We start from the raw sequence: 26,341 nt of genomic DNA on the forward strand, positions 1-26,341 counted from the left end.
ACGGCTGCTGGCATGAGAGAAAAATGACTGATGGATAACCTGAGGAGTAGCTCAAAGCAGCAGACAATGTGGACTGTTCAATGTGCCTGCAGCCACCAAGCTAAGGTTCCAGTGCTGACCAGCTGAGGACTCAAAGTGCCATGGCTCCTTAAGGAAACATCCCTCTCCAGGGGTGCCGACTTATAAAAAATATTGGGGGGGCCCATACCGGGGTCCACACTGGCGGCAGGATGGCAGTGGTGCTTTTGCATGCAAGAACCGGCCTGCCCTCCCCAGGCTTCGCGCCGGGAGGCAGCCACCCCCTCCTACCAATGTCACCTTAGCCGAACCCAGAAAAAAAGCCCCGCTCCGGCGGCGGGAACTCCCGTCCCCTCCATTCTCCCCTCACCCAGGTCCCTCGCCGGTGACGAATGCGCCGTTCCTCGGCCCCGCGGCTCCATTCCTTTCTAAAGTCCCGCCGCTGGGGGTCTTCCTCTGACTGACCGACCTGCCCGCCCCTTCTCAGGAGCTCCCGGTCACTTTGGGAGGCGCGCGCCGGAGTCCCCTGCGCGGTTTTTGGCAAGGTGCCTAATAATTTTCTTAAATTATTGGGGGGGGGCAGAGCCCCCCAAACGAATTTTTGAGGGGGCTCGGGCCCCCTCAGGCCCCATGGAGTCGGCGCCTATGTCCCTCTCCCTTGGCATCTTCAGGTACCCTATGCACAATACCCAGCAGCACCACTACAGTTCTTGCCAATGTCCAAGCTGGACTGACGCCTCACTGATGGAAACTATACCAGCTCCAAAAGACCAGAGCAGATGTTCTTCAGCCATTTGTCAATGCCCTTGTCTGAGAGATTTATAGCCATCTTCCGTGTAGTTCTGAGCGATCAAAATAAATGCCTGGCTGCTGAATGACACCCCAGCCACGGGACTTCACAAAGAACGTGATCGCCCTGTTGATTCCCCCCCGTGCGCAATTAATCTTTGCAGGCGCACTGATGTCTTTCCAACAAAGCCTCTGCAACAGATCAGACCAGATGATCTCGGCTGCTGGGAACTGCTCGGTGCACCAGACCAAGTTCCTCTGCATGTTCCAGTTGAGCTCTATGCCATTCTGCGTGCCCAAGTTATTCTCGCCCAGCTGCTGGATAACATCTGGAGGCACCAGCCGCTCCCAAATCATGCATGTCCTCCTAACCCAGCCACACAACATGCAGCCGGTGACCCAGCCCAAGGTGAGATTCTCTCCCGGACGCCAGCATGCACTTCCTTGCACACAACTGTGTCCAGAAAACCTTATGGGCAGGGGCTGCAACTAAACAGAAACAAAGTCAATGTGATGACTGACTCCCATATGACCGGACCCCAGCCGTCCCAGTAATTCAGGGCTGATATGGGGGTAATTAGCCCTGGCAGCCTCCCTAGGTTGGAGGAGGACTGTCTCGTAGACCCGCAGATTGTCTGAGATTGCCAACTTGCATCAAGGTGCAAGTGGCAGGACACTGGGTCGCAGAGCAAGTGAAGGTTGGCACTCTCTGATGTCATTCTCATAGCCGGGAATATCTATTTGAAGAAATGATTAGAATTGGACAATAAACAGACATTGTCTGGACCGAAGAAGCTTAAGAAAAAACCTGCAGAATTGTATAGTCTCTGGTGCACAAGCTTGGACTTAAAAGAGATACTCATTTTGGTGCGTGGATTGTGGAGGTGTTTGGTATGTTCTTTTTTCTCTCTTCTTAACATCTACAATTGGCTTTCCATGCCAAGCCTCATTAAGAACTAAATTTTAAAAAAGAAAAAAAAGAAAAAAGAGTACAAATGGACTTTTATTTAAAATTGGGGATTCAACTGCACACCTTTACTTAAGACTTGAAATGCTTCCTAAAGATAGAAGAAAAAATAAGATGGCGCCTGTCAGTACTATGCAGCACGGGAAAATGTGAAATCCTCCTTTCTTTGAGAGAAACAGGAACTATTTACTGGCTGATTACAATGATTTGAAACAATATTTTGGATAACATACAGTGCAGCTGTTTGCAGAAGGTTTTTTCATTATGAGCGAGAGCGAAGGCTAGATGGATGCCTAGCAGCCCCCCTCTAGGGCCCGGAGAGGGACTGTGTCTCCAGGAAGGCTGATCGATCGCCAGATGACTGATATTTGTGGAATACAGTTTATTTATCTTACAATATTGCAAACAGTCTGCTCAACAATTATTAAGAATAACTCAATAATGTGGAAGGTACCGTGTTATTAAATCTCAAAAGGAAGGTTTGGACAACAGCCCGGACTGGAAGGATTAACAATTTGGGAGTTGCTGCGTCATTAAATTTCAGAAACTTCAGATAACAGATTTGGAAAACAGCTTAGATTGGAATGGAACCTGGAATCAGAGAAAGCTGCGTGGGCAAAAAGACAGTTGAAAAAAGATATATATACAAATAAAGCTGTATTCGATGGATGCAAGGATATATGATGTCTGACATGACTGAGAATCACAGAGCCAGAGGAGAACTTTAAAGCATTAAAATCGAGATGTGGAAAATATTGAAACAACGAGGAGAGGCAGGACTGAGATTTGGAGATGCTTCAAGGTCCAGACTATGGGAAGCCCCGAAAAATTAATAACAATAATTTGGATGGTAATTTGGTCTTTTTATATTTTAGTTTTTTATTTTAATTGGATTATGATTTGATATGTTAATTGGATGTTTAATAAATATGTTTAATAACCCCCCCCAAAAAAGTGATACCGCCACTAATGCCTCCAAGTACCCCATTGAGTGCAGCCTTTGTAGCTCAGGTGGTAGACCATGAGGCTTTGGATCACAGGGACATGGGTTCAAGTCCCACGTTAGGCATAAGATTCCTGCATTGCAGCAAGTTAGACTAGATGACGCTTGTGGTCTTTTCCAACTCTACAATTCTATGATTCTATAATTGTAGGGAAATGACTAGCACCTCCCTGGCACGGTGCTACTGGCTTTTGGGAGCCCCACCCCAGGCAGCTGAGGAGGCAACCCCAGGAGACCTATAAAGCAGTGTTTTTCAACCACTGTTCCGCGGCACACTAGTGTGCCGCGAGATGTTGCCTGGTGTGCCGTGGGAAAAATTGAAAGATTTTTTTAAAAAATAAAAATTCAAATTTTTGCCCACTAGGCGGGCGCCGGACTGTGTCCTGGGTATGGGTGGGGTGGGGTTTTTGATCCCACCCTCGGCCAGCAGGGGTGCCGATTGGCGCTCCTCAGGGGGACACCCTCCACTTTTCTGATGTCCGGGCTGTGATTGGTCCAGACTCCAGCCTGGACCTATCACAGTAGGACATCATCTTCCGACTTCCTTCCCGCCCGACCACAGTGTGCGCAGCAGCGGAGAGAAGAAGACGTCACAACTCGAGTCACCAGGAGGACCGGAGAAGTTGTCATTTTATTTCTCTTCAGTCTCCACTGAATGCCTTGACTGGGTTAGGGATCCTTATAGCTCAGCATCAGTTGGTGGAAAGGACACGACTTTACAGGAGCAGGAGGAACGAACTGAACTGAGACAAAATCGTGGTTTCAAGCTAAGATTTGCTGATCCACCTTTGGACAGTTTTTGGTTGGATACTGCCAAGGAGTTCCCCCTTCTGGCAAACAAAGCTATTTTGACATTGCTCCCATTTTCCACTACGTATCTGTGTGAGATGAGCTTTTCAAGCATGATTGCTATAAAAACTAAATACAGAGAGAGACAGAGAGCTGTTGACGAAGAGCTACGTGTGTGTCTTTCTTCGATTCCAGCCAGAATATCAGCTTTGTGTTCAGCCAAACAGGCCCAGGTTGCGCACTGAATCAAGTATTTTATAATTTTTCATATTTCTGTTTACTTACTATTTCATAATAAAGTAATTATAAAATACTTTTTGTGTTTATTTGATTCCTATTCCAGAGAATTACTTTATATATAGTCAATATAGGCACAGAGTTAATTTTTTTAACATTTTCTAATGGTGGTGTGCCTCGTGATTTTTTTCATGAAACAAGTGTGCCTTTGCCCAAAAAAGGTTGAAAAACACTGTACTAGACGACGCTTTGGGTCCCTTCCAACTCCACAATTCAAAGGTTCTGTGATTCTGTTAAATAACGTTCACCCAACCCTAAATGACTGAATAAAGAGAATACAATCCTCTTCAATCACCCAGACTGGTGACCTGCAAGCAAATCTCTGACTCCCCTCTTGTCCATGGCAGTGTTGGCCTATGTCAAGAATAGGGGATCCTGGTGCCATCCAGGTGCTGTGAATGGAATCATAGAGTTGGAGAAGTCCCCAAGAGTCCTGTAGTCCAACCCCTGCAATGCAGGACTCCCAGCTCCCATCATCCCCGATCCTTAGCAAAATATCTAGATTTGATACTATCCACAAACTATGTGCTAAAGAGAACTGGAGGATTAATAAATTCTCGCAAGCCTTTCATACTCAGTTAACATACTTGAATATCTGTAGCTTGCTGTTCGGCAAAACCTCAAACCACAATATAAGCAACATGTGCTCTGACACAACCCTGATCTGACTTCATTACTTCCATTTCCTTGAGAATTGCTTGCTTCTCCATCAAGCTGTATTTGAATCACAAGAGATCCATCCACAGCAATGAGAACACCTAAACAGCAATGCGCCAGCTCTCCTAGCACAGCTCTTGAAGCCTTAACTAGCATTTTTCCTCACTGGCCCAAGTGCCAGCATAGTGAAGTGGTGAGAGTGCTGGACTAAGGCCAGGGAGACCCGAGTTCAAATCCCCACTCAGCTTTAAACTCAGTGGGTGATGTTGAAGAAGAAGAATTTGGATTTGATATCCTGCTTATCACTACCCTAAGGAGTCTCAAAGCGGCTAACATTCTCCTTTCCCTTCCTCCCCCACAACAAACACTCTGTGAGTTGAGTGAGGCTGAGAGACTTCAGAGAAGTGTGACTAGCCCAAGGTCACCCAGCAGCTGCATGTGGAAGAGCAGGGAATCGAACCCGGTTCACCAGATTATGAGTCCACTGCTCTTAACCACTACACCACACTGGCTCTCAGGGTTGTTGTGGGGTGAAATGAGGAGGGGGAGAACCACGTATGCCATGTTCTCTCATCGGAGGATAGAAATGTAGCCATAAAGCAGTAAAATCACATATCATTGTGTATTCGGTATGCCACAAAAGGAACCAGTCGACCGGACCAACGGATTGCAGAAAACATCCCTGCACCCTAGAAGCAACAGCACAGGTGTGCTCACCACTACCAGAGAAGCCAGCTGGATCTCAGGGCAGTCCTGAACCTGAGCAGGAACTGTGCATTATATCACCAATGCAAGTCTTGACGGATATCTCCAACACAGAACAACCTCCCTCTACAGCCAGACCCACCCTCAGCCCCCTTCCCGACAACTCCTCACCTGAGCAAGGAGGAACGACTCCTGGCACCACTTCCTGACTGCTCTCCTGCTTCTTTTCTTCGCTTCCTGCAGGAATACTTAACTGGGGGCTTGGGCCAGCCACACTTGGGCTTTCCTGCACACTTAAGGCAGCTTGCAACACCTGTGTTGCAACCAGCTGCATCATGGAGACAAGGGATAGGGATGCTGCTTCGATCTGCAAAGCAGGAAGTGGGGGCAAGCTTGTTCCTTGGGTGAGTCCAGCACCCACTGTGCCTCCAGACTGCAGCAGCGACAGGGCCTGCATGACACTTTGTTCTACAAATGGTGTCAATGAGAAGCGCAACTGATCTTCACGTTGGCGGTCTCCTTGTCCCTGCGTTGCTGCCTGATTCTTGGGAAGCTCCTGATGGCCAGGGTTTGTCTGCAGTGGATAGTCTAACTTGTTGGGTGGTTGTTCTGCCACATCAGATTTGCCTGGAGGTTGCCGGTCTCCTTGTCCCTGCTTTGCTGCCTCCTTCTTGGGCAGCTCCTGATGGCCGGGATTTGCCAGTAGTGGATGCTCTGACTTGCTGGGTGGTTGTTCTGCCACATCAGATTTGGATGGAGGTTGCTGGTCTCCTTGTTCCCGCATTGCGGCCTCCTTCTTGGGCAGCTCCTGGTGGCTGGGATTTGTCTTCAGTGGATGGTCTGACTTCTTGGGTGGTTGTTCTGCCACATCAGATTTGGCTGGAGGTTTCCTGGAGCTTCCTGCTTCTGCAGACGATGCTAAAGAGGGGGAGAAAAAGCAAGTGGCTCATTATTATTATTATTATTAGTAATATTTATATTTATTAAATTGGTATACAGTGCTACCTCTGGATGCAAACAGGATCTGTTCCTGAGCCCTGTTTGCATCCTGAAGCGAATGCAACCCGCGTCCGCACGTGCGCGGGTCGCGATTTGGCGCTTCCACGCATAAGCGACATCATTTTGAGCATCTGTGCATGCGGCGAAACCTTAAAATGTTTAACCTTAAAATGTTTAACATGAGGTACGACTGCACCGCCCTCCATCCATCCATCTCAGGGTGGTTCACGACATAAAAATACAAAATTAAAAAACCCAAAAGATACAAAATGGAACCAATACCCCGCCCCCCCCCCCCCCCCGCAGTTCATCAACACTCTATTGCAACAACTTCAGGTCTACTTTTGGCAACAATACTGCAGGGAAGCAGCAGAATATCTCCCCTGATCCTTGGTCACTGCTGAATTTGCAACAAGGTTCTACCCTGCATAGCATGAGTGCAAGAAGATCATTGTACTAAGCAACTGTAAAAACTATAAAGTGGGTGGGGGAAACTCCAGAGGAGTGAAATGGCTGAGATCAACCAACATCCCCTTTTGAAATGGGTTGCAGAGTCACTCACACAATCCAATATAGGAACAGGCTTGGTCTCCTTGGCAGGCATTATATTGACACAATGACAAAGCCAGGAAAAAAACCCCAGAACAGAACAAACTATTCACTGAGCCACAGCCACTGCAACACGCCTGCCAATATCACACACATAATCCTGCTTAGAAAAAACCGAAGGCCAGTTACAGTGGTGCCCCGCAAGACGAATGCCTCGCAAGACGGAAAACCCGCTAGACGAAAGGGTTTTCCGTTTTTGAGCTGCTTCGCAAGATGATTTTCCCTGTGGGCTTGCTTTGCAAGACGAAAACGTCTTGCGAGTGTTCCGATTTTCTTTTCGCCCCCCCCCCCTTTTCTAAGCCGCTACGCCGCAAATAGCCTTTTAGCCGCTAATCCGCTAAGCCTTTAATAGCCGCTAAGCCTTTAATAGCCGCTAAACCGCTAATAGCGCTAATCCGCTAAGCCGCTAATAGGGTTGCTTCGCAAGACGAAAAAACCGCTAGACGAAGACACTTGCGGAACGGATTCATTTCGTCTTGCAAGGCACTACTGTATTGAAGCATCTGTAACATCCACCTTACCTGGAGATCTAGTTGATTTTCCCAGTTCTCTCTTCTGGCTAGAAGAGGTTTGAGAACTCGAGCTGGGGCGGCTTGGTCGCTCTGCAGACCTGGACCTATGTCTGCGGCTCCTAGATCGTGACTGTTTTCTGCTGTGGGGCCCAGGGCTCCTAGATCGTGACCGTTTTCTCCTGCGACGTTCAGAACTCCTAGATCGTGACCGTTTTCTGCTGTGGGGCCCAGGGCTCCTAGATCGTGACCGAGTCTGACTCGAGGCATGGACAGGGATTGAGTGTTGTGAAGTGTTCGGGTTAGAACTGGTAGAGCACGGCATTGGAATATGTTTTTCCTTCTTCTCGCCTTCATGTCTGCAAAAGGCAGAAAAAACAGGATTTGAATGACTTCTCTTTTTCAAATGTAAAAGGAAAAGTCAGATCTGTCAAAATGTTATTTTTGCAAATGGAAATCAACTAGAAGTAGGAATTCTCAGGGTTGAAGCTAAAAGCATCAAAAGCCTACAAAATACAGCTGATGGGATTGCAGCATCCAATAACTTAAAGAACACAAATGCTGGGAACAGAATGCCCAGCTTCATACCAGAAAATTATGGCTGCCGCCTGCACTGGGAATGGCTACCTGCCTGCTAGTGGCTGAGCTGCAGTGCAACCCACAGAGAGCCAGTGTGGTGTAGTGGTTAAGAGCGGTAGTCTCATAATCTGGAGAACCGGGTTCGCGTCTCCGCTCCTCCACATGCAGCTGCTGGGTGACCTTGGGCCAGTCACGCTTCTCTGAAGTCTCTCAGCCCCACTCACCTCACAGAGTGTTTGTTGTGGGGGAGGAAGGGAAAGGAGAATGTTAGCCGCTTTGAGACTCCTTAAAGGGAGTGAAAGGCGGGATATCAAATCCAAACTCCTCTTTTTCTTCTTCTCAGCCAGCTGGCCCCTGGAGCCTTAGAATGAAGACACGAGGGCCTGCAGTCTGAGTTAAGCAGCTCCTACATGTACTGCTCAGTGACAACCAGTAACCTGGGGGGGGGGGAATATTATCCCGGGGGGTTACTGTCAGGGGACTTACATTGGAACAGGGGAGGGAGGCAGGGTGGCCCACTGGAATACAGAAAGCTTCCGAAATTCCTGAGCAGTTCTTCCAGCAGTGAGAAAAGCCACATCTCCAGTGGAGAAGTGAGGGAAGAGGCCAACCAAGTGAGGAAAGGGCTCGAGGATGCTGCAGAGAGCCCCAGCGCCTCACCTTGCCAGGCTGGCCAGGAGAGACGCACGCCACTTCCATCGCCCAGTTTGTGCAGAGCAGTGAAATGCAAGGAGTGGAGGCGGAGGCTTGGGGTGTCAAAGTTCTTATGTTGGGGGAGAAACCAGAAGGGGCTACTCCTGGATTCTGTAAGTGCCTAAGATGGACAAGAACTTTGGAGATTTGCAATGTAAATAGTTTGCACAATAAAACCTGTAAAAGACAGGTTTGGAATCCTGCCTGGTTACTCGCGAGCAACCAGCAGCAGCATCTGACTGCAATCCGGGAGTCTTTGCGGTTGTTCGTGTGTAGCAGTGAAGAGCAGCATGATGAGTCAAAATAATAAAGGGAGGCCAGAGGAGCAAGGAGCTGCAGGCGGAGGTGCTGAGGAAGAGGAGGCGTGGAATATAGCGGCCCTGGTGCAGAGGAACGTGGAGCTGGAAGCATATGTCGCTGACCTCACAACAAGGCTGGAGGAGCGCAGGTTGCAGGAGCAGCACATCAAAGCAACTCCGGTGGGGAGAAAGGTACCGGGGCTGGTGAGCAAATTTAGCAGGAACTCTCAAGAGTACCTTGCCTTTAAGATTGAAATTAAATACACCCTGGACTTGCAAAAGAAGGAATTTGCCGATGCTGAGGAAAGGGTGGCATTTGTAGTTTCCCACTTAGAAAGCGCAGCCCGGGAACGGGTGAGACCCCTGATAGCGGCAGGAAACAATGCCCTCCAGGACTTGCGGAAATTTTACGAGGCAATGGACGCAATGTTTACCAGTGAAATTCAAGGGGATGTCACACAGTAGGAGCTCCTGACATTCAAACAGGGATCCCTGTTTGTAGCTACTGGTCCCAGTTCGCAATGCTGGTGCATAAACTGGGCTGGGATTTGTTGTCCGAACCCATGCAGGCACTTTTAAAGATGGGCTTAAATTCGGACATTAAGGATGTGCTCTCCATGGGACCCCGGCCGAGATCGATGCATGAGCTGACCAAAGCAGTATTAGGTATTGGTGTACGGCAGAAGGCACACGCACAGACAAGGCGGGAGGCCAGAGGGGAGCATTTCTATGGCAACCACATTCCTGAGACACCAGCTGGGACTACACACAGGCTGCCCCAGGCGGAGCCAATAGAAATTGACGGAGCCCGGGCGCAGGAAATTTCAAACGCTGCGGTTCCAAGCAAAAAGGAGGGAACGGGATGGAAGTCAGCCAAAAAGTGCTTCCTCTGCCAACAACCGGGACTCTTTGCCAAGGTTTGCCCGCAGCGCAAAGACTGGCAACGAATGGTGGGGGGAGCAGCTATGGAGGAAGGAGAGGAGCCCAAAGAGTACAGAAACGACAGCAGCCAGCCAGGCAAGCAGAAGGGCCCTGACCATGCCCCCCCCAAGGCGGGCATACTGGTCACAGTGCTACTGGAGCTCGCTAATGGCTACCCAGTGGAAATGCAGGGCTTGGTTGATTCAGGATCCAGTGCAAACTTCTTCAGCAGAGACTTAGCCTTGGAGCACCAGTTGCACCTACTCCCACTAGACTTTCCATTGCAAAGCCAAGGTCACTACTGCGAGTCTGGGGGAGAAGAGAATTCCTCAGCAATATGTGGATTTTGAGGAAGTCTTCAGCGAGTGGGAGGCTGACAAGTTACCTCCCCACAGGCCGTATGATTGTCAGATCAATTTGGTCCCAGGGGCCAGGTTGACGGCGGGTAAGCGGTACTGGATGTCGGAGCAAGAGATACAGGATCTGTATTTTATTGACAAGAACCTAAGAGGTTTCATCTGAAAATCAAAGACGGTGGGGGGAAGTCCAGTGTTCTTCGTGGACAAGAAGGGGACCAAGGAGTGCCGTCTGGTGGTGGATTTCAGGGTTGTCAACTCCTTGTCAGAACTCCTTGCATTTCCCATGCCTCGCATCGATGACGTGCTGGCGAGAGTACGCAAGGGCAGAATTTTTACCAAACTTGACCTCAGAGGAGCTTACAACCTGATCAGAGTACGGAAGGGAGATGAATGGAAGATGACAATGTTTACCCCCCCTAGGGGCATTTGAATACCTCATTATGCCCTTTGGATTACAAAGCGTAAGTCCTTGATTAGTTAGGTGGGATTTCTGGTGGCCCAAGGTAAGGGAGGATGTGCGGGAACATGTCTGAGGGTGCGACATGTGTCAGTGAGCAAAGAGGGAAAGGGCGGCCCCAGCGGGGCTGCTAGAACCCTTACCAACACTAGGGAGACCCTGGGAAGTGGTGTCCATAGACTTCACGATGGACCTGCCCATGTCCCGAGGCAAGACGGCAGTCCTGGTGGTGGTGGACCTGCTGACCAAGATATGCCACTTTGTGGCATCCTCCCATGTGGTGTCACCTTAGGAAACTGCCAAGCTGTTCCTGGATCACATCTTTCGGCTGCATGGGACCCCTTCTAGGGTAATTGCTGACCACGGAAGACAGTTCACCTCGTGTTTCTGGCGCTAGCTCATGAGTTTGTTGTAGGTAGAGGTGAGTTTTTCCACAGCCTGGCACCCACAGACTAATGGACAGGCAGAGAGAGCAAATGCCATTTTGCATCAGTACTTGCACTGCTACGTCAATCAGTGGCAGAACAATTGGGTGGAGAAGCTAGCACTGGCAGTTTGTGTACAATAATGCTGAACACGTGTCCACAGGGATGAGTCCCTTTCTTGCCAATTACAGGTGTCATCCCAGGACCTTTCCAGGGCAGAAGGAGAAGGAATGGGGTGTACCAGCCACAAAACATTTCGCAGAAGAGATGGAGGCCATACACCAACAGCTCAAGATGACTCTGGAAAGAGCCAAGGAGGCCTACAAGAAGGCGGCAGACAAACATAAGAGACCGGGGGAGGTTATCAGGGTGGGGGACAAGGTGTGGTTGTCATACTCAGGGGCTGCCCCTGAGAGAGGGGTGCAAGAAACTGCAGCCTAGGAGGGTTGGTCCCTTTGAGGTGACACAGCAGGTCAACCCAATAGCATTCAGGCTGAAGTTGCCGGATAACATGAGGATACATCCAGAGTTTCACAGGTCTCTGCTGTCGCCTTACAGGAAGGGCCACAGCTTCCCGGGGAGGGAAGAACAGGGGATGCCCACCTCGCCAAATGTAGAAGGGAAGTCTGTAATGAAGTGACAGAGACACTTGACTCCAGGTGGAACGGACATCAACTAGAGTACTTAGTTGCCTGGGAGGGGGCTCCTAGTTCGGAAAACGTGTGGATTCCGGCAGGGCGCGTGACCGAGGAGTATCTTGTAGAGGAGTTCCACGCTCTCTTACTGCACAAGCCCAAACCCCCAAAGTTGTTATTTGGGGAAGTGTTTGGACCCACAGAGAATGAGGGGGACTTTGAGGGATTCCTGGGGAGGAAATAGAGGACGAAATTGCTGAGGTCTCTGATGAGGAAGAACCTTCCGGGGACTTCCCGCCAGAGCCGGAATTGTCGGGGGGGGAGCAGTTTTTGACTCCACAGAGGAGAACGACGATTCCTTCCTCAGGTTCCCACCCCCCCTCCTGGCGACACCAGTGAGTGGGAAGCAGCTTTGGACCCCACTGACAGGGCGGGAGGTTTTGAGGGGGGTGGATGTCAGGGGACTGCTATCGGAACAAGGGAGGGAGGCAGGGGGGCGTTGGAATACAGAGAGCTTCCGAAACTCCTGAGAAGCAGTTCCTCTTCCAGCAGTGGGAAAAGCCACACCTCCAGTGGAGAAGAGAGGGAAGGGGCCAGCCAAGTGAGGAATGGGCTCAAGGATGCTGCAGAGAGCCCCAGCATCTCAACTCGCCAGGTTGGCCAGGAGGGATGCACGCCACTTCCGCCACCCAGCTTGCACAGAAGGGTGAAACGCAAGGAGGGGAGGGGGGCTTGGGGTGTCGAAGTTCTTATGTTGGGGGAGAAGCCGGAAGCGGCCACTCCCAGATTCTGTAAGTGACTAAGACGGACATGAACTTTGGAGATCTGCAATGTAAATAGTTTGCACAATAAAACCTGTAAAAGACAGGTTTGGAGTCCTGCCTGGTTACTCGCGAGCAACCAGCAGCAGCATCTGACATGTTACTTTTTCTGCAGAAGTGTTTTTTGTTATAGTTCCTAAACAGCAGTGAACAGTGGTCAACTGCAGATAACTTAACAATTTTACAGTTTTGAGTCTTCTCTACTACATATAATAAAAGACCAGAATTAGATCACAGATCACTTTCCTGGGCATCAGAAAATGTCCCAGTGCAGAATGCCCTCACACAAATTTTCCACTCAAAATGTCTCTGAAAACCCATACCATTGGGGAGAACAGGGAATTGAGATTACTGCAGCCTAATTCTCATTACTGAATATTCATGTTGAGATTAAAAGGTTACCTCTGTAACGAGGAAAATTCTTCTGGATTCCAGTCAGGATACCTGTTTCAAGAAAAGCCAGCAAAACAGCTGTGTTATTCATCTGACACAGTACATGTACTCCATTCCATTATCATTCAGGCAAGTTTCTAAAACTTTCAATTATTTCTCTCTCTTTTGTCCAAATTATTGATCTCTTACTACTGATCTTCTGGGGAAATTTAAAGATGATTCCATGAGGATTCCCTGACTCTTGGACCCAGTATTCCAAAAGCTCCCTGGCATGAGATTCAGGTCCCAGCTCCTCCAAGAACTGGTTTGTCCTGAAGCCACCCCTCGTAAAACTCTGCGCATGCTCCACAGGCATCTAAAAGCCACAGAATGCAAGATGAGGTGCCTCTGAGCTTCTGCCTTCTTCCCTGGTTCAGCTCCATAATCGGCCTACAGACCACTTATACAAATTCATGCAAAACACAACCTAGAGCAGGCACCGTTCCTTCAAAGGTGAGTTCCCACAACTTTCTTGGCTAAGGTTTATGGCAAGGTATGTAAGCAATGACTCTGCTGCTTTTAGCAAAGCCCTGAGGTTGCCGCAAATTCTTTGTAGCGCTTTAGCAGAAATGCTCAGAGCTCCAGGTTCTTCAGTGCAGTATATTTATTGTGAGATATATATATATATATATATATATATATATATATATATATATGGGAGTGAAAGCTGGACCATAAAAAATGCTGATCGCAGAAGAATGGATGCTTTTGAATTCTGGTGCTGGAGGAGACTCTTGAGAGTCCCATGGACTACAAGAAGATCAAACCTATCCATTCTGAAGGAAATCAGCCCTGAGTGCTTACTGGAAGGACAGATCGTGAAGCTGAGGCTCCAAGACTTTGCCCAACTCATGAGAAGAGAAGAGTCCCTGGAAAAGACCCTGATGTTGGGAAAGATGGAGGGCACAAGGAGAAGGGGATGACAGAGGACGAGATGGTGGGACAGTGTTTTCAAAGGTGCCAGCATGAGTTTGACCAAACTGCGGGAGGCAGTGGAAGACAGGAGTGTCTGGCGTACTCTGGTCCATGGGGTCACGAAGAGTCAGACACGACTAAACGACTAAACAACAACATATATACAGTGGTGCCTCGCAAGACGAAAAGAATCCGTTCTGTGATTCTCTTCGTCTAGCGGTTTTTTCGTCTTGCGAAGCAAGCCCATTGAAGGATTAGCGGATTAGCGCTATTAGCGGCTTATCTGCTGATCGGATCAGCTGATAAGCGGCTTAGCAAAAGGGGGGGAGGAAAAAAAACCAGCAGGAACTCGCAAGACATTGTCGTCTTGCGAAGCAAGCCCATAGGAAATTCGTTTTGCGAAGCACCTCCAAAACGGAAAACTCTTTCGTCTAACGAGTTTTCCGTCTTACAAGGCATTCGTCTTGCGGGGCACCACTGTATACAAATATCTACAGGCTATAATACACAAGCAGTTCATACAGTCAAACAGAGTATCTGGCTGCAACTTAAAGCAAATAGGAAGACCTCTAACTCTCTCTTTCTGACCACACTTCTCTACACCACCTTGCTGCTGGACAGGTTTCCCTTTTAAACCGATGACAGCCAATCAACTGACAGCACATTACTGCTGAGTCATTCTGACCCAGCACTTGCATAGAAAGTGTTGCAGGCAGATTGCATCAGCCAGTTGCATAAGCTAGCAAACTCAAGCCTGCAGACTTACTATCTAACACAGCATTCTGTTAATCCCAACACTCCTCCTTAAGTCAAAGGCTTGAGACCTAACAATTCTCTTAAGTCCCGAAATTTAGGAGCATCCAAACATTTTGTATATAAATCTGCCACGTTACATCTTCTGTTACAATGCTGTACTTTTCTTTCCAAAGCATTTTTACATTACCATATCTTATCGCAATATGTTTAATTTTGCTCTTAAAGTTTTGTTGGTTGGCAAGCTGTTGTGCTGCCATGTTATCACTGAGCACAGTGATTGGCATTTCAGGAGGTATTCCTGGTTCTTTTGTTAGGCAAGCAAAGCACTCTATTTGTGACACACATTCGCTTATGGCCGAGTACTCTACTTCACAAGTACTTGTGGCAACAATGTTTGTTTCTGGTATTTCCACTGAACCAGGGCATTTCCAATATATATAGCATAACTAATGTTAGACTTTCCATTTTCTCTTTCTCCCCAGCTGGCATCAGCATATGTATACACTTGCTGATCATATCCTGTATTCAGCACCAGTTTGTAATCTTTTGTGCCTTTCAGATACCTTAGGATTCTTTTAAGTGTTACCCAATCTCTCTGAGCCGGGTCTCCACTTCTTTGGCTTAACATGTGCACTACCAATGCTATGTCGAGTCTCATCCAGCAACTTAAATATAACAGAGAACCTAACAAAGAATGAAACGCTATTGCACTCTCACATTTTTGTTTTTCTGGTTCATTTTTGTACTGTTTAGCTTTGGGAGTGTCAACCTCATTTGCCTTCTGCATTCAATATGTCTTCAGTAACTTTTTGACCTTGTCTTTCTGATTTAGAGAGTAGACACCCTCTTCATTTCTCTGAATCGCTACTCCTAAGTAATTTTGAATCTCACCCAAATACTTCAGTGTGTATTTGTTACCTAGGTTGTTCATAAACCAAGACATTTGCTTTTGTGCAGTTGTTATTAGATCTTGTCAACATATAAAAGTAAATAACAAATGCTTCCTTGCACCATTGCTGTATATAAACAGGAATCAGCCAGGCTTTGTTTGAATCCCATCTTTTTCAAAGCTGTGTCTATGCATTCATGACATAGATGTGCACTTTGGTGTAAACCATATAGTGCCCTTTGCAGCTTTAACACCATGCTGTCTTTTTCCAGCTCATAACCTGCTATTTGCGGTCAATACACCTTGGTGTCAATAGGAGCATTTAAATACGCTGAGGCAACATCAAAATGATTAACTTTCAACCCCCTCAGACTTGACATTGCTAAAACTTATTTTACTGTTTCAGCCTTTGCTGTTAGGGGAAACATTTCATCATAATGTATCCTTTTCCTTTGTGTAAAACCCCTTGCGATCAACCTGGCTTTCCTTTGACAACTACCATCAGCCAGCTTTTTCACTTTAAAAACCCACTTACAGCTTATGGGCTTTTTACCTTCAAGCAATTCTGTAGGTACAAACACATTGTTTAATAATAATAGTAATAATAATTTTTATTTATACCCCGCCCTCCCCAGCCAAGACCGGGCTCAGGGCGGCTAACAAGCAATAATAAAAATAAGTTGAATGAATACAACTTAAAAACAAGATTAAAATACAACATTAAAATATTGAAACAATAAAATATTAAAATGCAGCCTCATCGCAGGAGAAAGGAAAAAGAAAGAGGGGGAGGGAATCAAATTGGCTCCAAGCCAAAGGCCAGGCAGAACAACTCCGTCTTACAGGCCCTGCGGAAAGAAATCAGATCCTGCAGGGCCCTGGTCTCATGAGGCAGAGTGTTCCACCAGGCCAGAGCCAGTGTTGAAAAGGCCCTGGCTCTGGTTGAGGCTAATCTAACGTCCTTAGGGCCCGGGACCACTAGTATGTTGCTATTTATGGACCTTGAGGCTCTCCGTGGGGCATACCGGGAGAGGCAGTCCCGTGGGTACGAGGGTCCTAGGCTGTTCAGCAGAGAGTTATACTCTGCCTGCATTGCCTTTAACCACGCCTCTTTCTCTAGAGTAGGTAACTCTTGCACTTCAAAGTTTTCTGGCTCAGTTACATAAACCTGGTTTATGGTGACTGGGAACCCATAACGGACCAGAGGTTGACCTTTATTACTTCTTTCAGACCTCCTTGGGTCATTAATCTCCCCCCCCCCCCAGGTTACCTTCAGGACTGCTTTTGGGGTGGATTGACTCTGGAGATTTACCTCCTCCTGTCCCGGTTGCACTTTCTTTTTCCCCCTGCTCCATGCAAGTAGCTGGAGAAAAATGCTCAGTCTCTACCTGCTCCCTTTCAATTTCCCTGGGAATGCTACCAATTCTTAGCTTTGTTTCAACTGCCTTATCAGGTACGCTCGGCAGTAAAACCTTTTCTGGCAGTTGGTTTGCATGTATCTTGGGCCAATTTCTCTGCTCATTAAAGCTGACCGACCGACTAGAACTCAAAAGATTTTTATCATCTTCAAACTTATAGGCTTTCGTTCTGCTTTCATACCCAAGAAATAACAACTGCTGTGCCCTTTTTCCACCTTTTCTTCGGGGGTTTTTACAGGTATGTCAACCCATGCCTTTGTCCCAAAAATTCTCAAATGTTGCAAACTGGGACTTTTGTTATAAAGAATCTTGTAAGGTATGTCGTCTAATACCCTTGACCACAAACCATTTCCAATATAATTGGCTGTCTTAATACTCTCAGCCCAATATTTAATTAAGAAGATTTGCATCTGCTAACAATGCTTTCATTTGTGTCTGCAAGACACCTCCCCTACGCTCTGCTACTCCGTTCTCCTGAGGAGTTGCCACATTGGTAAGCCTATTGTCAGGGAACTGCCATCGCAGTCAGGAGTGGAGGAAGGGCTCCCGAGTGATGCCGGAGAAGGTCCCAGCAGGAAAAGAGGGGACTCAGTGACCGGGGAAGGAAATCAGCGTTACACCAGGGAGAAAGGCAGGCAGAGGCGGGCTTCGGAGGGATGGCTCCAGGACTCTTCGCCAGAGACCAGCGGGGAGAGCATTGGTCCTCCACTGCCCACACCCACCCTGCGCAGAAGACTTCCGCGCAGGGAGGCTAGGCGGAGACTATCCGTCAAGGAGCTTTTATGTTGGAAGAAGTTCAGGAAACGCCCACTGACGGATTCTGCCAGTGACTGAGACAGACGCGGAATCAGGACTGTCCAGCCAGGGAAAGGTTTATCCAGGCAACCTCACCGAGAGTGGCGGCAACTTACACACGAGCAACCCCCAATTCCCATTACACCTATGTTTAATCCCTTGGGATAAGTTTCTTAGGGAGCTAGCCATAAATTCTCCTCCCCTGCCCATCTGAAAAGAGCACACCTTTTGGGCAAATTCAGACTTTTGCTTTAGTGGATAGACCCAGCAGACCCTAGAATAGTCATCCACTAGGATTAAACAATACTTGTTACGGGAGACACTTGGTGGAAAAGGACCAGCTACATCAGCATGAAAAAACTCCAGTGGTTTTTTGGTTTCTCTCTGGCTTGCTCTTGCTACTAGGCAAGCCCTGCTTTTAACCTTCTTGCAAATATTGCAGTCTAAGTAATTATCACAACTTTAAATGTTTTTCATCCCCCCACGCAACTCCAAAGTTTTGTTCAGCACCTTAAAGCTAGCATGAACCAGATGCCAGTGCAGGAGATGAATACACATATTGTGGATTGGGACATTTTGCACATTCGCAACCTTAGACTCACACCGCAGTACATACATATTAGTTCTAAGGTTAGCATTTGCCAACACTGCCCCATTTTGCTTTATCTGGAACTCATCTCCCACGAAGGTTACTTCAAAGCCTACTTTTGCCAAGTCCGGAATACTGAGGAGATTGTTTTGCAAACTAGGCACACACAACCCGTTCCTGAATGTGTGTCTCAGCTGTGGGAACACAATCTCCTCCACACAGATCACATTAGCTTTCTGGCCTGTAGCAAGACTTACATGCTTTTTGTTCAAAGCCCTAGCATCAGTCAGCAATGCTTTTCTTTTACAAAAAGTCTGAGAAGCTCCACTGTCCAGAACCACAGCTCTTCCTTTTCTTGGCCATGTGCAGACACCCAAGCGGTAGATTCTCTCTGCTGCCTCCTGCTGTTTTTGTTGTTTTCTCAGGCAGTCCCGAAGCAGATGTCCACTGGACTTTCAGCAAAAACACCTTTTTACTTTGTTGACCACCAGCTGGTCTGCAGCAGCTCCTCTTGACTGTTCTCCGGCTCCCGACACCTCTGCTCTTCCTGGCTGTTGTTCTCTCTGGGATGCTCCAACAGCTGGGCTGAAGTTGTCTTTCGCTCTGCATGCATGTCCTCCTCTGCATACAACCGTCCGGTCACGTATTCCAGAGTCAGCTTATCATTCTCTACCAACTTGAGGGAATTTACCAGCATATCATAGCTGTTGTCAAGGGAACTCAGGACCATAAAGACTTTGTTCTCTTCACCCACAGGCTTCCCTCTTAAGGCTAGCTCCTGGAAACAGCCTGTTAGGAATTTTAGGTGGTTTACCAGAGAGTCACCCATTTTTTCCCGACACTGGTACATTCTCCTGGTCAAGGTTATCAGAGAGCCAGCTGTCTCGCACATGGACAGCCTTGAGCACATTCCACGCCTCACTTGCCGTCACCTTATCAGTTACGTAGACTAGCTGGCTGTCGTCCAATCTAAGGATGATTGTAGTCAAGGCTTTCTCATCCTTTTCTAGCTGGGCCTCTGCATCTGCCAGCTTTTCATCATCGTCCTCATCCTCCTCAGGGGGCTTCCACCACTTTCCACAGGCCCTCACGCTTGAGGAAGTGTTGCATGCGGACCGACCAGGTGCTGTAGTTCGTGGCCATCAGCTTCTCCAGCAACATGCCAGCTCTGGACTGCTCCATACCTGCACCTCACCTCCAGCTCCCCACAGCTAGATAACTGCTACCTGTACACTTGCACAGCAGAAGCGTGCTGGGCCCATAACCCTGTCGCGAATTCGTTGTGGCGCTTTAGCAGAAATGCTCAGAGTTCCAGGTTCTTCAGTGCAGTAAATTTATTGTGAGATATATATACACAAATATTTACAGGCTATAATACACGAGAAGTTCATACAGTCAGTCAGAGTACCTGGCTGCACCTTAAGGCAAATAGGAAGACCTCTAACTCTATCTGACCACACACCTCTAAACCACCACCTTACTGCTGGACAGGTTTCCCTTTTAAACCGATGACAGCCAATCAGCTGACAGCACATTACTGCTGAGTCATTCTGACCCAGCAATTCCATAGAAAGTATTGCAGGCTGGTTGCATCAGCTAGCAAACTCCAGCCTGCAGACTTACTATCTCACACAGCATTCTGTGAATCCTGACAGAGGTATCCAGGCAGTCATTTCCAAACCATTTCAAATCCTCAATCTACTCCCAATAAATTAAAATGAAAGGCCTTACTGTTGGCGTAGCTCATCACATTTCTTGAAGTGTGCAATACTGCCCACGTGCAGATTCCAGCCCTACAAGGAGGGAGGGAAGAAAGCAGCATGAGAACACAAAAAAGCCTTGACGCTACATGAGAACAAAGCGTCACCTAGTCCATCATCCCTTCTCCTGTGGCCGTCAGCCAGATGCTTCTAAGAAACCCACAGAAGGGCCCTCCTCTGCTACTGCTTCTCCCAGCAGAAACTTTTTTTTAAAAAAAATCACGGCATATTCATTTTTTAATAAAAATAAAACACTAAGTTCCACTTAGTGATATGCCCAAAACCCACTGATGTGACTTCCGTCTATAAAACTGTAAATCTGGTCATTAAAGGTCATGAGAGTCTGTGGCAGTGTTCAAAACTAGCCACGTGCCAAGCACATCTTGCACTTCGCTATCAGAAACTTACAACCAAGTGGAGATGCCTGGGTGCCATAGTCCTCATAGCGTAAGATCTTCTTGAAAGCCAGAGTGGAAAATACACTCATCCTGGGCTCAATACAACCGTGTGCACTTTTTTTCTGCAAAAACAAAGAACTCACCATCATACTTGAACATTCTATTTTACACAGAGAACACACGTGTGGGAGTACTGTTGGCGACACAGCATGATAATCGTTCATCATTGATGGAGATGGAGATCCTGAAGACTGAGGCATAAACGAAGCCGCAGGTGTTGTTGAGGGTTGAGCCACTGAAGGTACCACAGGTCCTGCTGAAAAAAGGCATGATTCTGTTATGAAACACAGACGGATGCCATCGAAATTCCTGGAGAGAGGGCGCCAAGGGCAAAGGCCACCTCGGAGCTTGCTCCTACTGGATATCCCCTTCCTGCCCCACAAAAAGATCATTTCCCATCAACTACTATACACAGTGAGGTGCCCAGTAGAGAGGGGACAGAAAGCAAATAATGCATCAGGGTCTGCTCCAGCTGAGCCCCTCCCATCCTCCCGGGCCATTATGAAGAGCCACTCTGGTGTAGTGGTTAGTGTGTCAGACACAGACCTGAGAGACCAGATTTGGCTGGAGGTTCTCTGGAGCTGCCTGCTTCTGCAGACGACACTAAAGACGGGGAGAAAAAGCAAGCGGCTCATTACTATTATTAACCATAGTATTAAATTGGTATACCGCCCTCCATCCATCCATCTCAGGGCGATTCACAACATAAAAATACAAGATTAAAAACCCAAAACATACAAAATAGAAACAAGAACAAAATGAAACCAATACCACCACCCCTTGCAACAAAGGTCTACCTTGCATAGCATGAGTGCAAGAAGGTCATTGTACTAAGCAACTGTACAAAAATACCAAGTGGGTGGGGGAAACTCCAGAGGAGTGAAATGGCTGGGATCAACCAACAACCTATTTTGAAATGGGTTGCTGAGTCACTCACACAATCCTACATAGGAACAAGCTTGATCTCCTTGGTAAGCATTATGTTGACACAATGACAAAGCCAGGAGAAAACCCCCAGAACAGAACAAACTATTCACTGAGCCAAAGCCACTGCAACACGCCTGCCATTATCACAAACATAATCCTGCTTTACAAAAAACCAAAGGCCAGTTAATGAAGCATCTGTAACATCCATCTTACCTGGAGATTCAGTTGATTTCCCCAGTTCTCTCTTCTGACTAGAAGAGCTTTGAGAACTTGAGCTGGGGGAGCTTGGTCGCTCTGAAGACCTGGACCTACGTCTGTAGTTCCTAGATTGTGACCGAGTCTGACTCGAAGCATGGCCAGATATTGAGTGCTCTGAAGCGTTTGGGTTAGAACTGGTAGAGCATGGCATTGGAATATGTTTTTCCTTCTTGTCGCCTTCATTTCTGCAAAAGGCAGAAAAAACAGGATTTGAAAGACTTCTCTTTTTCAAATGTAAAAGCAGAAATCAGATCTGCCAAGATGTTATTTTTGCAAACGGAAATCAACTAGAAGAACTCTCAGGGTTAAAGCTAAAAGCATCAAAAGCCTACAGAATACGGGTGATGGGCCTGCAGCATCCAGTGACTAAAGGAACTCAGATGCTGGGAACAGAATGCCCAGCTTCATACCAGAAAATTATGGCTGCCACCTGCACTGGCAATGGCTACCTGCTTGCTAGTGGCTTAGCTGCAGTGCAAACCACAGCTGCTCAGCCAGCTGGCCCCTGGAGCCTTAGAATGAAGACCTGCAGTGTGCGTTAAGCAGCTCCTACATGTACGGGGTCAGTGACAACCAGTAGCCGGGGGTGGAAAATATTATCGGGGGGGGGGGTGATTACTTTTTCTGCAGAAGTATTCTTTGTTACATGGTTCCTAAGAAGGAATGAACGGGGGCCAACTGCAGATACTTGCAGTTTTCAGTTATGAGTTTTCTCTATTAAATACAATGAAAGACCAGAATCAGATCACAGATCACTTTCCTGGGCATCAGAAAATGTCCCAGTGCAGAATGCCCTGATGCAAATTTCCCATTCAAAATGTCTCTGAAAACCCATACCATTGGGGAGAACAGGGAATTGAGATTACTGTAGCCTAATTCTCATTACTGAATACTCATGTTGAGATTAAAAGGTTACCTCTGTAATGAGGAAAATTCTTCTGGATTCCAGTCAGGATACCTGTTTCAAGAAAAGCCAGCAAAACAGCTGTGTTATTCATTTGACACAGTACATGTACTCCATTCCATTGTCATTCAGGCAAATTTCTAAAACTTTCAATTATTTCTCTCCCTTTTGTCCAAATTATTAATCTCTTACTACTGATCTTCTGGGGATGTTTAAAGGTGATTCCATGAGGATTCCCTGACTCTTTGACCCAGTATTCCAAAAGCTCCCTGGCATGAGATTCAGGTCCCAGCTCCTCCAAGAACTGGTTTGTCCTGAAGCCACCCCTCGTAAAACTCTGCTCATGCTCCACAGGCATCTAAAAGCCACAGAACGCAAGATGAGGTGCCTCTGAGCTTCTGCCTTCTTCCCTGGTTCAGCTCCACAATCGGCCTACAGACCACTTATACAAATTCATGCAGAACAGAAACTAGAGCAGGCACCGTTCCTTCAAAGGTGAGCTCCCACAACTTCCTTGGCTGAGGTTTGTGGCAAGGCATGTAAGCAACGGCTCTACTGCTTTTAGCAAAGCCCTGAGGTGTCCAGGCAGTCATTTCCAAACCATTTCAAATCCTCAATTTATTCCCAATAAATTAAAATGAAAGGCCTTACTGTTGGCGTAGCTCATCACATTTCTCGGAGTGTGCAGCAGTGCGCACGTGCAGATTCCAGCCCTACAGGGAGGGAGGGAAGAAATCAGCATGAGAACATAAAAAAGCCCGGCTGATAGATGAGAACAAAGTGTCACCTAGTCCACCATCCCATCTACCGCGGCAGTCAGCCAGATGCTTCTGAGAAACCCACACAAGGGCCCTCCTCTGCTGCTGAGCAGCAACTATTAAAAAAAACAAAAACCCTAATGGTATATACGGTATATACGTTTTTTGCCAACTGACACCTTGGATTAAGAAGCCATTTGTCACCTAGCTTATATATCTGAGTTTCTACAGCAGAGTAGAAACACACTCACCTGCCCTTCAGTCCGGTGTATGAGTTTAACACTGGACAATGTTCAATACTGTGCAATGCATTTAATATTAAAATAGACAACAGCAGCTCAAAGTCAGATAAGACAGAGTCTCCAGACACGGTGTCAGGTTTGAATCCCACCGATGTCAAATGGGCGTTCTGGATGTGGGGATTTATGATGCCCTGAGGTGGCAGAGATGTCTCCTTGGGGATTAGTGATGCTGTCCAACAACATTTGGCAGTCACCATGTTGACTTCCCCAAAATAACATCAACCACGCCTTATAGCGTAAGATCTGCTTGAAAGCCAGAGTGGAAAATGCACTCATCCTGGGCTCAATACAACCGTGTGCACTTTTTTTCCTGCAAAAACAAAGAACTCACCATCATACTTGAACATTCTATTTTACACAGAGAACACACATGTGGAAGTACTGTTGGCGACACAGCATGATAATCATTCCTCATTGACGGAGATGGAGATTCTGAAGACGGAGGCATAAACGAAGCCACTGAAGGTACCATAGGTCCTGCTGAAGGAAGGCATGATTCTGTTACGCAACACAGATGGATGCCAACTAAATTCCAGGAGAGAGGATGCCAAGGGCAAAGGCCACCTTGGAGCTTGCTCCTACTGGATATCCCCTTCCCACCCCCCAAAATGATCATTTCCCATCAACTACTATACACAGTGAGGTGCCCGGTAGAGAGGGGACAGAAAGCAAATGCCTCAGGGTCTGCTCCAGCTGAGCCCCTCCCATCCTCCCGGGCCATTATGAAGAGCCACTCTGGTGTAGTGGTTAGTGTGTCAGACACAGACCTGAGAGACCAGATTTGGCTGGAGGTTTCCTGGAGCTTCCTGCTTCTGCAGATGGTGCTAAAGAGGGGGAGAAAAAGCAAGTGGATCATTATTATTATTAGCAGCAGTATTTATTATATTGGTATGCTGCCCTCCATCCATACATCTCAGGGTGGTTCACAACATAAAAATACAAGATGAAAAACCCAAAAGATACAAAATAAAAAGAAGAACAAAATGGAACTGTCAAGGAACTGCCGTTGGCTCAGAGGCGAGAGGGGAAAAGCCGTATGGATTAGAGATCCCCCAAAGATCGTGGGAAGCAGCACCTCCTCAGCGGAGGAGAGTAACCACGCCTCCAGTGTAGAGGAGCTTCAGGGCTCGGAGGAGGCGAGGCGGTGCCAGGACACCTTGCCTGGCGAAAGCAGGGAGGAGAGAGATCCTCCGTTACCCACGCCCTCTCTGCACAGTAGGCTTCCCCGCTGAGAGGGGAGGCGCAGATTGGGTGTCAAGAAACTACTCTGCTGGGGAAGGTTTAAGGACTGCCCACTCACAGATTCTGCCAGTGAATGAGCGAGCCACGGAAGAGTGGCGCTCTGCATGGTGAAGGGTTTTTCGCACCAATACCGAGGCTTTACATCCGACCAGGGAGGCACTTGCCTGATTGCTCTCGAGTAACCCCCTGATATCCGTACAGGAACCAATACCCGCCCCCTGCAGTTCATCAACGCTCTATTGCAACAACTTCAGGTCTACCTTTGGCAACAATACTGCAGGGAAGCAGCAGAATATCTCCCCTGATCCTCGGTCACAGCTGAATTTGCAACAAGGTTCTACCCTGCATAGCATGAGTGCAAGAAGGTCATTGTACTAAGCAACTGTAAAAAGTACAAAGTGGGTGGGGGAAACTCCAGAGGAGTGAAATGGCTGAGATCAACCAACATCCCCTTTTGAAATGGGTTGCAGAGTCACTCACACAATCCTATATAGGAACAGGCTTGGTCTCCTTGGCAGGCATTATATTGACACAATGACAAAGCCAAGAGAAAAACCCCAGAACAGAACAAACTATTCACTGAGCCACAGCCACTGCAACACGCCTGCCATTATCACACACATTGCCCTGCTTAGAAAAAACCAAAGGCCAGTTACTGAAGCATCTGTAACATCCACCTTACCTGGAGATCTAGTTGATTTTCTCAGTTCTTTCTTCTGGCTAGATGAGGTTTGAGAACTTGAGCTGGGGGAGTTTCGTCGCTCTGAAGACCTGGACCTATGTCTGCGGCTCCTAGATTGTGACCGTTTTCTGCTGTGGGGCCCAGGGCTCCTAGATCGTGACCGTTTTCTGCTGTGGGGCCCAGGGCTCCTAGATCGTGACCGTTTTCTCCTGCAATGTTCAGAAGTCCCAGATCGTGACCGTTTTCTCCTGCAACGTTCAGAACTCCTAGATTGTGTCCGTTTTCTCCTGCAACGTTCAGAACTCCTAGATTGTGTCCGTTTTCTCCTGCAACGTTCAGAACTCCTAGATCCTGTCCGTTTTCTCCTGCAACGTTCAGAACTCCTAGATCGTGACCGTTTTCTCCTGCAACGTTCAGAACTCCTAGATCGTGACCGTTTTCTCCTGCAACGTTCAGAACTCCTAGATCGTGACCGTTTTCTCCTGCAACGTTCAGAACTCCTAGATCGTGACCGTTTTCTGCTGTGGGGCCCAGAGCTCCTAGATCGTGACCGAGTCTGACTCGAGGCATGGCCAGATATTGAGTGCTCTGAAGTGTTTGGGTTAGAACTGGTAGAGCATGGCATTGGAATATGTTTTTCCTTCTTGTCGCCTTCATGTCTGCAAAAGGCAGAAAAAACAGGATCTGAATGACTTCTCTTTTTCAAATGTAAAAGCAGAAATCAG

At 47.6% G+C, this 26,341-nt stretch overlaps 1 protein-coding gene and 1 long non-coding RNA gene across 2 annotated transcripts in view; one reads left to right on the top strand and one right to left on the bottom strand.

Moving 5' to 3' along the window:
- LOC310686051 overlaps window positions 1-26,341 on the top strand; it is a 424,340-nt gene that overhangs the window by 360,033 nt on the left and 37,966 nt on the right. The gene's annotated exons all lie outside the window — the stretch shown is intronic.
- Window positions 3,924-26,341, bottom strand: part of LOC310714800 (uncharacterized protein) — a 33,007-nt gene continuing 10,589 nt past the window's right edge. Inside the window, exons 5-17 of the mRNA XM_083520458.1 lie at window positions 25,617-26,275; window positions 24,460-24,516; window positions 24,024-24,172; window positions 23,284-23,345; window positions 22,645-22,686; window positions 21,684-21,913; window positions 21,090-21,146; window positions 20,627-20,799; window positions 20,057-20,118; window positions 12,934-12,975; window positions 7,355-7,701; window positions 5,397-6,143; window positions 3,924-5,209 (exon numbers count right to left, since the gene is read on the bottom strand). Of these exons, the coding sequence (XP_083376584.1) occupies window positions 5,136-5,209; window positions 5,397-6,143; window positions 7,355-7,701; window positions 12,934-12,975; window positions 20,057-20,118; window positions 20,627-20,799; window positions 21,090-21,146; window positions 21,684-21,913; window positions 22,645-22,686; window positions 23,284-23,345; window positions 24,024-24,172; window positions 24,460-24,516; window positions 25,617-26,275 (2,701 nt within the window). The 3' untranslated portion in view covers window positions 3,924-5,135. The remainder of the gene's footprint in view (window positions 5,210-5,396; window positions 6,144-7,354; window positions 7,702-12,933; window positions 12,976-20,056; window positions 20,119-20,626; window positions 20,800-21,089; window positions 21,147-21,683; window positions 21,914-22,644; window positions 22,687-23,283; window positions 23,346-24,023; window positions 24,173-24,459; window positions 24,517-25,616; window positions 26,276-26,341) is intronic.

This window comes from Podarcis liolepis, assembly GCF_965112155.1.
Source record: "Podarcis liolepis genome assembly, chromosome: 9".
NCBI classification, from domain to species: Eukaryota; Metazoa; Chordata; class Lepidosauria; order Squamata; family Lacertidae; genus Podarcis; species Podarcis liolepis.